The sequence below is a fragment of the Balaenoptera ricei genome, chromosome 13, assembly GCF_028023285.1.
Source record: "Balaenoptera ricei isolate mBalRic1 chromosome 13, mBalRic1.hap2, whole genome shotgun sequence".
Taxonomy (NCBI): domain Eukaryota; kingdom Metazoa; phylum Chordata; class Mammalia; order Artiodactyla; family Balaenopteridae; genus Balaenoptera; species Balaenoptera ricei.
The window spans coordinates 13,036,951-13,049,654 of NC_082651.1; the positions used below are offsets into that span (position 1 = coordinate 13,036,951).

Sequence of the window (12,704 nt, forward strand, 5' to 3'; positions counted from 1 at the left end):
TAAAACTAAAAATTAGTTCTTTGCAAAGATCAACAAAATTAGCAAACCTTTACCTAGACTGCCCAAGAAAAAAAAGAGAGAAGTCAAATTAGACACAAAATAGGATGCATCACTATTGACTCTATTGAAATTAAAAGGAATGTAAGGGAATATTACAAACATATTCATGATGAAAAATTGGGTAACTTTCATAATGGAAAAATTCCTAAAAAGATACAAATTGCCAAACCGACTCCTTAGAGATACCCAGAGTCAGGTGGGAGAGGGATAAACTGGGTAAAGGAAGATGTAGCCTTTGGCCTTTCCTTTGGTCAATAGACATGGGACTATTTCCTTCCATACTAGATCTGTTTCAAAACTGATTTCATCTAAGAAGTTTTCCCTGATTATTTCCCCCTCTCGCAAATGCTTCTTGTATTCCTATACCCTTAGCACCTCTACTTATTTAGGTCTATCAATTATCTTAAATTCATTACTATAATGGTTCCCTTTGTGCATGCTTAATCTCACCAACTAAACTGTAAATTGCTTGGGTTCTGAGATTGTGTTCCTTTTTGCTACTGTTGCCCTAACACAGGTTAAAAGTGGGAGTGGTTAAGAGCACAGTCAGGAGACATGGGTACCAATGCCCAAGCAAGTTACTTAATCTCTTGGAGCTTCATTTTCTCCTTTGTAACATGGGTAAGACACTCATAAACCTACCTCATGGAACTATAGTAAGGATCAATTGAAAAAATATTTATAAAATGCCTAGCAAGTACCTAGCATATATAATCTGCTGAATAATAACAATAATAGTGTTGTAATTGCTAGTAGGAGTATTAAACAAAAGTGGAAAATTTTAAGACTCCACTTACTCACCATGTCCTCTTAAGGTTTGGCATAGCAGAAAGGATATGGGATTTGGCATCTAAGGGCCTTGATTACACTTTTAGATTTGAGGCTTCCCTGGTGGCGCAGTGGTTGAGAATCTGCCTGCCAATGCAGGGAACACGGTGTTCGAGCCCTGATCTGGGAAGATCCCACATGCCGCGGAGCAGCTAGGCCCAGCTAGGCCCGTGAGCCACAATTACTGAGCCTGCGCGTCTGGAGCCTGTGCTCCGCAACGGGAGAGGCCGCGACAGTGAGAGGCCCGCGCACTGCGATGAAGAGTGGCCCCCGCTTGCCACAACTAGAGAAAGCCCTCGCACAGAAACGAAGACCCAACACAGCCATAAATAAATAAATAAATAAAACCAAAAGCCAACTAATTATTGTTTTAAAAAAAAAAAAAGAAAAGGGGTGCTGTACAAGAACTAAAACAAACAAAAAAGATGTTCACTACAAAGTGTAGGTGAGAAAAAGGAGAAAAGTACTACTGGATTTGGAAATTCGGAGGTCGCTGATGTTCCTAATGACATCCGTGGCTGTGGAGTGGCAGAGAGAGAAGCCAGCTTGCCGGGGAGAGCGGGTGATGCAGGAGGAGTGAGTGAGTGAAGAGGAAGGGGGCACGATCAATGTGGGTGTCTCTTCCGAGATGACTGGCTGTGAAGAGAAGCATCTACAATGTCTGGGCCTGAGTTCCCCAAAAAGGTGGTCCTGGTACAGGGATTTGAGAGCAAGTAGTTTATTTGGGAAGTGATCCCAAGAGAGGTGGGATAGTAAACCAGGAAAAGGAAGGACTCCAACAAGAGAAGGTGCGTGAATGAGCAGGTTACAAGCTGTGGACAACTGGAACGCTTCTGCAGATGACCTCGAAGTAGAGTGCAGGATATATGCCTCCCCGCCGGTTCGTTCACTGGAGGGGTGAGGAAGCCGGGGGACTATCTACCAACTCTCATTCCTCCTGGATGTCTGACTGCTGGGGGCGGGCTTGGGGGGGTGAGGAAATGTAACCAACCCGGCACTCCTGAGTCTGCCCCATTCCTCCTCTGAGCGAGCTTCCCACCCACAGTGAATGCCTCCAGGTGGTGGCCGAGCTGGAGGCTGGGGCGTAGAATAGGCGAGTATTCGCCGCTGGGAATGTGGGCAAAATGGGGGAGAGGAGAGCGCTTTTACGATATGCTAATTAGACACCGTGAGCACAGGGAGAGCAGGACGGGGAGACGTCCCAGGATGTTCTTTCTCTAAAGAAGAGTAAAAGATGTGAGCCGCGTGGCTGATGTGGCTATCTTACGGGGAAGTGTAGGAAGTTTACGGGAAATCTGATAGAGTCCTTTCGCTGGCCCTCAAATGCACCAAAAATCGTTTCCTAAAAGGAAGTCAGAGTGAGATCAGGACCGAAGGGACTTCGAAGAACCCCGCCACGCACACACTCGGAAGGGGAAATCGCTCCGGAGAAGAGAAAGCGAGTGACCCAACGCCGGTAAACCGCAGGGGGGAGTCCAGGGCGCCCCAGGGCCTGTATGCGAGTGCCCGGCGGAATCCGAAGTCACCCCCTGGCTGTGTGCCACGCAGGAGGTCTCAGCAGGTGAAAGGAGCATTCGACCCAAAGGGAAACCAACAGCCACCGGAACCCTTCTGGTTCTCCGCCGTCTTTAAGCAGGAAAGTCAAAGAAGCGCATCTTGGACACAGGATGGGGCCGTATAACTTTTTGTTTTCATCCATAAAACGTCCCTTTGAAATAGTAGGTGGGAAGCTACCGGAGCAAGCCCCCTAGAAAGGGATCTTCCGCTGGCACCGCCGCCCCCCTCCGCCCCCCTCCGCCCCCGGCAGTGACCCTGGGCTCGGAAGGACTACCCCACTCTCCGGTCCCCCTGGGGACCGGCTCCCGAGGCTGCGGCTCAAGCCGCGCCCCCCTCCTCCAGCCCCCGCACCCTCCGCCGCCGGCAGCCGGCTCAGCGAGGGTGCGGGGCGCGCCCCAGGCGCACAGGCTCCCCCCGCCCGCCGCCGGGCTGGCCGCGCGGAATCACGGGCCGGAGGCGGGGCTGCGCCGGCGGTGGGCGCGGCGTCCGGGCTGCGCTCGCCGCTCGGGCCGACGCGCGGGCACCCGGGCGCGGGCCGCCAGGGGAAGCCTAGCTGCGCGGTGGCCGGGCGCAGCGGCGCGGCCGGAGCGTGCGGGGCGGGGTCGGCGGGGTCGGCGGGGCCGGATCCCGGCTGGCGCTCGGGCGGGTCCTACGCTGAGCCGCCGCCTGGCTGGCTGGTTCCTGTGGCGGCTGCCGGGGCGGCCCGGTCGCGCGGCCCTTCGCCATGTACACCTTCGTGGTACGCGACGAGAACAGCAGCGTCTACGCCGAGGTCTCCCGGCTGCTGCTCGCCACCGGCCACTGGAAGAGGCTGCGGCGGGACAACCCCAGGTTCAACCTGATGCTGGGAGAAAGGAACCGGCTGCCCTTCGGGAGACTGGGTGAGCTTCCCCGTTTCGCGCCCGCCCGCTCCTCCCGGTAGAACGAGCGCTTTTGTCTTAAGGTCAGAAACCTTCCCCTCTGTCGTTCCTCGGGCGGATAAGGAAATGCATCCCTAAAGGGCCAAGCCCGTTGTTTTTCATGCCTTCTCGGGTCCCAAATCGAATTCGGGGCGGGAGTGGCGGTGCGGGCCCCCGGGACGGCGGCCGCCTCCTGACAATGACCCGGCCCTGCAGCCCCGGGGGCGTCGGCCTCGGGAGCGGGGAGCCCATGCCGCGCGTTCCCCGGATTCCCCGGTCCCGACGCCTCCAAATCGGGCAGGTCGGCTGGGCAGATCGCCGGGCGGGGCGAGGCTCCGCGGAGCCGGCGGCTGACATCAGGCTGGAGTCATCTTGCAAATTTCCTCCACCGGGGATTCCGCCCTGCCTGTGTTGGCTCGGGAGGGGAGCTTGTGTGTGTTGAAAACCCTGAGGATTCAGCTCCCCGAAGGCTCAGATAAAGCGTCAGGGGATTTGGAAAAGACCTCTGGATTCCGAAAACAGGAGCTTCAGCAGTGAGCCCAGCCCGGGGAAGGGCGGAAGGGTGTCTGATTTTAGACCTTCCCTTAGTTTCACCAAAGAACACGTTTTCACAGTTGCGCATTGAATGCAGATTTTACGTGACCCAGGTTTCTCTGCCCTACTCTCTCCGAGGGAGTTCCCTTCATTCACACGGTTGAAGCTGGCACCCCCATGTCTACATCTTCCCCTGTAGGAAGAGGCAGGGGGAAGGAGAGGACCAACGGCTCCTTTTTAGATGACGTAATCCAGAAGTTGTGCGGATCACTGCCATTTACATCCCACTGACCTGCACATAGTCTCACGGCCTCTCCTCCCTGCACAGTCATCCGGAATTGCAGCCTCACTCGGGGTCGCCGTGTGCCCTGCCAAAATTCCCCTGGGGTGGGCACCCCATCGTACTGCCAAAGATAGAAGGGGAGAAAATAACGAGGAAAAGTCATCTCTGCCTTGGAGGGCATCCCAGAGAGAACAGCGTTCTACGTCCAGGAGAGGAGACAGTTTTTAGAAATAGGTGTGGTCAGCGGGTTGGAGAGGTTGAATAGGCAAATGCTGAAAATAGCCATTTGGAACTGACTAGCCCTTGGTGAGCTGATAGAGCACAGTTGGGTGGGAGCCTGTAGAATTGTAATGATTTGAGGAATGAAGGGGGTTTCAGCCTAGCCTTCCTGATATTTTTTCTTTGAAATGAGACCATGGACAACTTTTTATTGTTATACAAATTTATGATGTATATTGGGGACTCCATGGAAGGGCTGATTCCAACCCCCAGAAGTCTTCGAATATAGGGAATGTGCCTGGAGATTGAGTCCCTTTTGTTAAACTGTCTCCCCAGGAAGCCCTCAGCGAGAACACCTTCCCTGAAAGAAGAAAACCTGCTTATAGTTGAGAACGTTTATTTCCTCCTTGCTCTGTCTGCTTCCCTGCCTGCCTGACTTTCCTCTTTGGACTGGTCAGTGCCTGGCTGAAAGAGCTTAGGTGGAATCCTAAAATTAAAAACTGACAAAAATGGCTCTTTGCAGGGGTGATCGGCATTGCTGTGGGGCTCAGGACTAGGGTGTAGGATTAGGGTTAGGAGCAGAATCCTAGAAGGTCCAAATCCTAAACAGGTACCATGAAGTCAGCAGCTGCTCAGGAAACATTTGGTTTTTATGGGAAAGAAAACAGCATCTGATTGGGAGTTTGGGATTAGCGGATGCAAACTATGGCATATGTATAACTGGATCACTTTGCTGTATACCAGAAACTAACACAACAGTGTAACTCAACTATAGTCAAATATAAAATTAAAAAAAAGAAAAATTCTAAAAAGAATGTCAGCCAGAAAAACCCCCCATACTTCAATAAAATAAACATTTTTTAAAAGGTTAGCATCTTAAAAAAAAAAAAAAGAAAAAGAAAACAAAAAGAAAAACAAAACAATAAAACCAGCATCCCACAACCAGATGGTTATAATATGCCTTCATTGTTAAGGATATTTACCTTTCACACAGTTCGAAACCCAAGGAGATGGCCCAGCGGATAAAGGCCAAGGAATGCTGCTGCCTTGGTGATGTGAAGGTGGGTAGTTCAGGTGTGAACCAGTCCGTCTGTCCAGGGAGATGGTGAGAGCTAGTTAGCGCCTGAAACTTTTTATTTGATTGTATGCTGTTCTCAGATGAATTAGTCTTACCTCTGGCATCTTCAGTTCAAGCTCCCATTGTTGGGTTCTATTTTTGTGTTGCTGAAAACTGCATTTTCTTAAGATGTTAAACATAAATTGAGGCTTTTATAGAGATTATCATAGTGAAGTAAGTCAGACAGAGAAAGATAAATATTATATGATATCACTTATATGTTGAATCTAAAAAATAGTACAAATTAATTTATTTACAAAACAGAAACAGACACACACATAGAAGACAAACTTATGGTTACCAAAGGGGAGGGGGGGAGGGATAAATTAGGAGTATGAGACTAACAGATGCACACTACTACATAAAAAATAAAAAGGATTTACTGTATAGCACAGGGAACTATATTCAATATCTTGTGGTAACCTATAATGGAAAAGAATCTGAAATATATATATGTATAACTGAATCACTTTGCTGTACATCTGAAACTAACACAGTATTGTAAGTCAACTATACTATAATAAAATTTTTTTTAAATTGAGGCTTTTGTTTTTATTTGTATCCTTTTGCCCTAATTTTAAAGAGGAGGGGGCATGCAGTACAATCTATTGAAAATGGGTTTCCCTGTGAGAGGACGCGCAGAACATCCTCAGGGCTTCTGAATTTACGGACACGGCCTCTCCACTACCTCCCCTCAGCTTCTAGTGGCCCTCCTAGAAGCTTGCACAGGGAGACATGCTTGAGAACAGCAGGATCGTAGTTCTACGGCCTTCCGTGATGACTGTAGAAAGCAAGGGTAGCAACATCAAAAGCCTGACTGTTTAAGTCCTTACTGTACAGAGGTGACTAAATCCATATGTGTTAAGCCAAGTGTGCGGTGCAATGGGGATCCAGGAGAGGTGGAATAGAAAATACTCTCCCACCCAAAGAAGAAAAAACAGAGGCAGCAGTGGTCTTTGGCAGACCTACGATGGCGGTATCATAATAGCCAGTCTGGGGATGGTGAGAATTGCCAGTGAGATGCTGAGCAAAGGGGCATAGAGGGGTCGGGCAACTGAATCGCTCCCTTTCCAACACCCAGTCCTGAAAGGGGAGAAAGACGAGCTAAGCATGACCCTGCTCTCCCTCCTGCGCGCTGGTGCTGACATTGTCATTTCCCACTTGAGAAATTGTCTGTTTCCTTTCTGAGCCTCTTCTTCCCTTCACAGGTCATGAGCCTGGCCTGATGCAGTTGGTGAATTACTACAGGGGAGCTGACAAACTGTGTCGCAAAGCTTCTTTAGTGAAGTAAGTGTTCTTTAAGACCCGTGTTTTCCATTTTTCACCTGAACCTTTTGAGCTTTCATCCTGAAGCACTTAAGCAAAAGTGTGAGATCGTCTTTAAAGGGAGAAAACACTTTTATTTAAAAAGCCAACAGAGATCAGCATTTCGTCACAGTCCAAACTTGGCTGTACGTGCCTGGTGAAGCCTGTCTGTCCCTTAAGTTGAGTCTCCCTAGAAGCAGAGCCTGAGACAGGGCTTCTGGCGCAAGTGATTTATAAGGGGAGGGCTTGCAGGAGAAATGCGCTCAGAACCAAGGGCAGGGCACCTGGGGAAGACGCGAAGCGGGGAGGTGGGTTCAGCTCAAGTCTCGCCTCAGCCTGACTCCATGAAGCTTGGCAGTGAACAGCCCCTCGATGTTCTCCACTCTGGCGTCGCTCAGCCACCGGCTGCGGGCGGGACACAGCTTCCCCGGCGCTTCTAGGCACGGGCTGGTCCCTGGAGAAGAGGCGCGCCTAAGCCCTTGGCAGCCAAAGCTCAGCAGCCAGGGGTCCCTCAGAAGGGACACCTGGGCAGGATATACCGGTGTCTACTGCACCACCCATCTCTGAGCAGTGGACTTACAGCCAGGTGCCAAAAGAACCGTGTCATAAGGTGGAAGGAAGCAGCCTTATACAGTGATTAAGATCTAGGATCAGCAGCTTGGGTTTTAATTTCAGCTCTTAGCAGCTTGGGCACATTTTCTGATCCCTCTAAGCCTCGGTGCATCCCTCATAAAGAGGCTCTGATGCATGTAAAGCGTGTAACACAGTGACACAGAGTGAGCGTTTGACGCTGTGCCTTAGTTTCCTTTGCTGTGAAACGAGGAAAATAATAGCAACTACCTCAGGGTTGTTGTGAGGATTAGTTGAGTTACTTTACATAAAGGCTCGGAATAATGCGCGTGTCAGAGTTCACGCTGTATAAATGAAAGGTGGGTGTGGCCCCTAAAATCAGGTCTCCAGTATTCCCTCCACAGTGGCTGGTGAACACGTGTGTGTAGCCAAACGAATCATTTAGGTAAGAAGACACTAGAAGACTTGACCCAAAGCAAATGCTCTTTTCCCCGGTCACACAGCTTTCCGGGCTCTAGCTGTTTACTAGGTTGAGTGCTGATAGGAATATTTCCACCTTTTTGTTCAGACTGTCTGCCCCCACTAACTTATGTATCCACTTCTTCCTGTGATGGATTTTCATGATTTACCAGCTACTCCTGAAGGAGAACGAGGCTTTCTGAAGTCTTCTTACATATTTACACATTTAGAGTGCAAACAGTTGTTTCAGCAGAACTAGAAGTAGGACACAATTATTTATCCAGATTGTCCATTTAGAGCTTTTTATAAAACGCTTACTCATTCTTTATTCTATGATGATTTTTTTTCCTAAAGATAGAGGTTGAATTCTGTTTTTGAAGTAGAAAGCGGAAGGTGCTGTAAAAAGTAATGTTCTCTATATTTGCATACTTGGCAGCTATAATAGGGTGAAGAGAGTACAGAGCTGGCGTCATGAGCAGGTCTGAATAGGTATCTGGACCTCTGTGACCTTGGACGGTGCCACTCAGAATCTGTGGGGACGGAGGTGATCACACCTGCTTTTTGCCGTTCCGCAGCACGCGGCGTGGTCTGTCATGGCACCTGATAAATGACGACATGACTTATGCAGACTAGGGGTTGTCATCATTCTATAAGCTTCCTTCGTTCTCTCAGGTGTCCTGCAAGGGACTGTAGTAATTCCAGGAGGGGATGATCACCTTTGTCATTTTGTCTCTCTCCCATAGTTCGTATGGCTCAAAAGAGCTCCAGAAAGTTAAAAATGTCATCTCAGGTGGCAGTCAGAGAAGACAGCCAGGTCGCGCATGGCCGCAGCAGTTAGTGTTGAGCCAGGACGGCTCTCACCTGTGCAAATGGGCCCCGTGGGCAGTGTGCCTGGGCATCCCTCGAGGCTTCTCAGGGCCTTGATGGGGTTCCATGCTGGACCCTGTACAGCAAGCGCCTGTCACTTCGGGGAGCTTTAGAAATTCATCAGGGCCCCATGGCCATAGTCTCAGGGCGCTCAAGGGCCGTCCTCCTGGCCCTGGTTGGAGCTTTCTTTTCCTCTTGTGAGCGTTTCTCACATCTCATGTGAGGTGTGACTAAACCTCCATTTGGGGCTGCTTCCCAAATGGGCCTTTTTTGGAAAGGGAACAAATGCTAGAGACTTCCGGTAGAAACCGGACTAAGTTCTGTACAGGAAATGAGGGCTTCAGATGAAGGGCATTCTACAGACCAGCGCTGGCCAGCAGAAATAGAATGCTGGCCACATGTGTCATTTTAAATTGCTTAGTAGCCCCATTAAAATGAGTACAAAGAAACCGGTGCAATTTATTTTAATAATATATTTTATTTAACCAAATAAATCCAAAATGTCATGTAATTAATATTAAAAACAACTAATGAGATATATTCTTTTTCTTTTTCTGAGTCTTCAAAATCTGGTGTGTATATTTTACATTTATAGCACAACTAAGCTCAGATATTAAATTTTCATTAGAAGTCCTATATTTAGATTTCATAAAAATGTATGGTTGAAAAGGTAGATTTACATACCCAAGTCATTCTGACGTACCTAAAAGTTTTTCAATAACTGTATTAAATACCAAAATATAATTTTCCTTTAATATTCACATGTACATTGACAAAGCAGGTTCATAACATTAGAAGAATTGATTTGACTTTGAAGCAAAAGCATATCATTTTTAAAACTATGTCCAAGTTAAGTAAATTCACCAACTCATGTGTCAACTCAGTATTACTAATATTGAATTCAGAGGAGGTATTGAATAAATTGAAAAGAAACTCTAAATTTGTCATTATCAACAAAGTGTTCTTCAAATTTTTCTTTAGTTTTTGCAGCCAGTTTGCATAATGCTGTCTATTACAAGGAAAATCTTATGCATACTGAGTCATAAAAATATGTAAAATCGTTATTATTGACTTATATTATGAAGTTGGAACATAAATTCTCACACCTGTTGGGCTACATCATAAGTAAGATCTTTTTTTCCAACTTCCTTGGAGCTTTAAATTTAGCTTGTTCATATGCAGCGTGGTTATAGGTGAAAATATGTAAACCACACTGCATTTTTTATCTTTGATTATTGAATGAAGTAATAGTTGCATGAAAAGAACGGTTTGACAAGCATTCCTCTTATTTTAAGAAAATGTGAATTGGAGTTTACAGTACAGGGAAACCTTGTAAGACTCTTGCATCTCTCAGTCAGTGAGCATTGGCAAAGAACACAGGATCATTAAATTCATCATCTTGTGTTTCTTTCATGGTTCTATACCTGCGAACCATTGTAGCATTTGCAAGCATATACTGAACCATTGTAACAACTGTATCCATACTGAGTGCAAATGTTTTCAATATGTATCATGCAATGAAGCAAATGTTTCCAATACGTATGGTACAACAAAATAAAGCAACAAAGCAAATGTCAGTCTATTAAAATCCCAGTAAATCCAGATTTTAACCCAACCTAGCTGAAGTAATAATGTCTGTCATGATAGAAGCTGACTTTTCACATGTAGATGAAATTCTTCTTGGACAAATGCAAAAGATGAGAAAATATCTTCACCACGAGTTTATATTTTAGGCTGCAGTTTGACAATATTTTTTTCATGTATTTGGAAATCTTTTGAGGCAAAACATACGAAGTATTAATTGGGCAGCATCTCTTATGTCACCCAACTCATCTAAAGCTAAGGAAAAATATTTCAAAATTTTCCAATTTTGAATCAATCTTTTAATATTGTTAGAAATGCTTTGTACTCTATGGGCAATTATTGATGGCTTAACTAAAGATTGTTCACTGTTTATAAAATATCTTTTTAGTCTTTTCCTCAAAATAATTTCTATTACCACATTTCCATCTAAAAGGATGTTCCTTTTGCGTGTGTGTGTAAGAATCCAAGCCACTTTGTAGCTGACCAAAGTTACAAGCTCAGATCCTAAGAAAAGTATGTTTAAAGTTTTTTTGTTGAGTTTTTAATTCTGATTTCAGCCACTAATTCCATTGCTTCTCTTTAGGCTATTGAGAGGAAAACACTTATCAAATTCATTATGTATTTGCTGAAAATGTCTCCTTATACAACAAACTTCATTTTTCCTGCCACAGCAAATTGTAATTGCCATTTGTTAGGAAATTTGTGACACGTCTTCTTCCAGTGCTTATTTTTTTCTTTATTGTCTGGTCATAGTTCTAGCTTCTGCATCCCCACTCAATTCCGTGTCAGTAGAATGCCTTTGTTTTAAACTTAAAAGTTTGTCCATACTCATTTTTTTAACTAGAAGACTAATTATACGTTATTTACCAATTATGATTTACCTAGCTATTACTGTAACTTGGCTGGGTGCATAATAAACACATTACAACGTTTCATCAGTGCCTGGAAAAAAATTCACATGAGCTGAATCCATCTGTTGTCCCCCAGTAGAACAGTGATGCATTTATGTCTAATACCAGAAGCAGCACACACGCCTGACATGCACGCCACCCTCTAACAACAACATCTGAGGTCACGTGGTGGTTAAAGTGAAACGTCATCTACCGAAACAGTAATGTTGTGCTTGGTGGAAACATATTTTACAATGCTTCAGCTTTTAAATTAAAACTAAACAAAATGGAAAATTCAGTTCCCGAGTTGCATTGGCCACTTTTCAAGTGCTCGGAAGCACTTGGAAGCTCCACGTGGCTAGTGGCCGCCGTATTGGACAATGCAGGTAGAGCTGAATGGTCAGTGAGTTAGAAATGTATTGATTTTTTGTTCCTTTGAGTTCTTTAAGTTAAATTCCATTGCCTCTAACTTAAAAATAGCTTTATTTAAAATCTCAGTTTAAAGTTTCTTTTCATTATTTCTGCCGTTGGCTCATAGGCTGGGTTTTGCTGATGAATCATAACCCAGGCTTTAACAGTGCTGTTCTAGATAGAAGAGGGAGTGCAGCTCAGGGGAGGCCTGTGAATGTCTTTGGGCAGGTTTCTCCCTCCTCTGATTCCTGGGGAGCAAGGGTAGGTTTTTTTCTTTCTTTTTTTTTTTTTTTTTGGCTGCACCTCGCGGTTTGAGGGGTCTTAGTTCCCCAACCAGGGATTGAACCTGGGCCCTCGGCAGTGAGAGCACGGAGTCCTAACCACTGGGCCACCAGGGAATTCCCAAGGATACATACGTTTAGAGTTAGGACATGAGAGTGATTCAGGGCTTGCATCCTGCTTGTTTCTTACTACCTTTGTGATCTTGGGAAATTCACTTCTCTGTGACCTAGTGCCTCATCTGTGAAATGTGATGCTAGAGCCTCCCCTCAGGGGTCTGATTGGAGAGGAGACACAGTGTGAAGCCTTTGTGTTTATTAAGTGCCTGCCCAGGGCCTTTCTTTATTTTCCATTATATTATGGGGGTTTTTTTGAGGGGGGGGGGCAGGAGGTGTGTTTAGTTATGACCACTGGAGTCCCAGGTTCCATTAGAAAGATTCTTCCTTTATTCTGTCACTGAAGCCAGGCTGAGCTAAAAGCAAGAAATGAAGAACGAAAATGTCTTTAGATAATTCAGATTCCTGAGTATTAGCCTTTTCTCTCCAGAGTTGGGCCAAGGTGGTATTTTTGCTAGTAATCCAAATAGTTTCCTCAGTTCTCCACTTTGTTTTTGTAGGGTGGGTCTAGCTCAGCTACAGCATGTCTGGTGAAAAGATGTTGGTTCAGGATTACTTCAAGTTAAGTTTCCCTAAAGATGCATTTTAAAAGGAGCTAAAGTTTTGGACATTAAGCCCCTTTTGAATTCACTGGAGCATGTCTATAAGGTTGTGTGTAACAGCTGTGAGCTGCCCCGTGGTGCCTTGGAGGTCTGCCCCGTGAGTGGGATAAGGAGACCTAGCCCT

At 46.0% G+C, this 12,704-nt stretch overlaps 1 protein-coding gene across 3 annotated transcripts in view; it reads left to right on the top strand.

The window, feature by feature from the left end:
* The first annotated feature begins 3,027 nt into the window (after positions 1-3,027).
* TTL (tubulin tyrosine ligase) overlaps positions 3,028-12,704 on the top strand; it is a 37,140-nt gene continuing 27,463 nt past the window's right edge. For 2 of the 3 annotated variants that reach the window (XM_059942777.1, XM_059942778.1), the window contains exons 1-2: positions 3,030-3,326; positions 6,706-6,784. In XM_059942777.1, coding sequence (XP_059798760.1) covers positions 3,170-3,326; positions 6,706-6,784 — 236 coding nt within the window. In that variant the 5' untranslated portion in view covers positions 3,030-3,169. Of the gene's footprint in view, positions 3,327-6,705; positions 6,785-12,704 lie in introns of all 3 variants that reach the window. The other variant, XM_059942779.1, reaches the window with a different exon arrangement.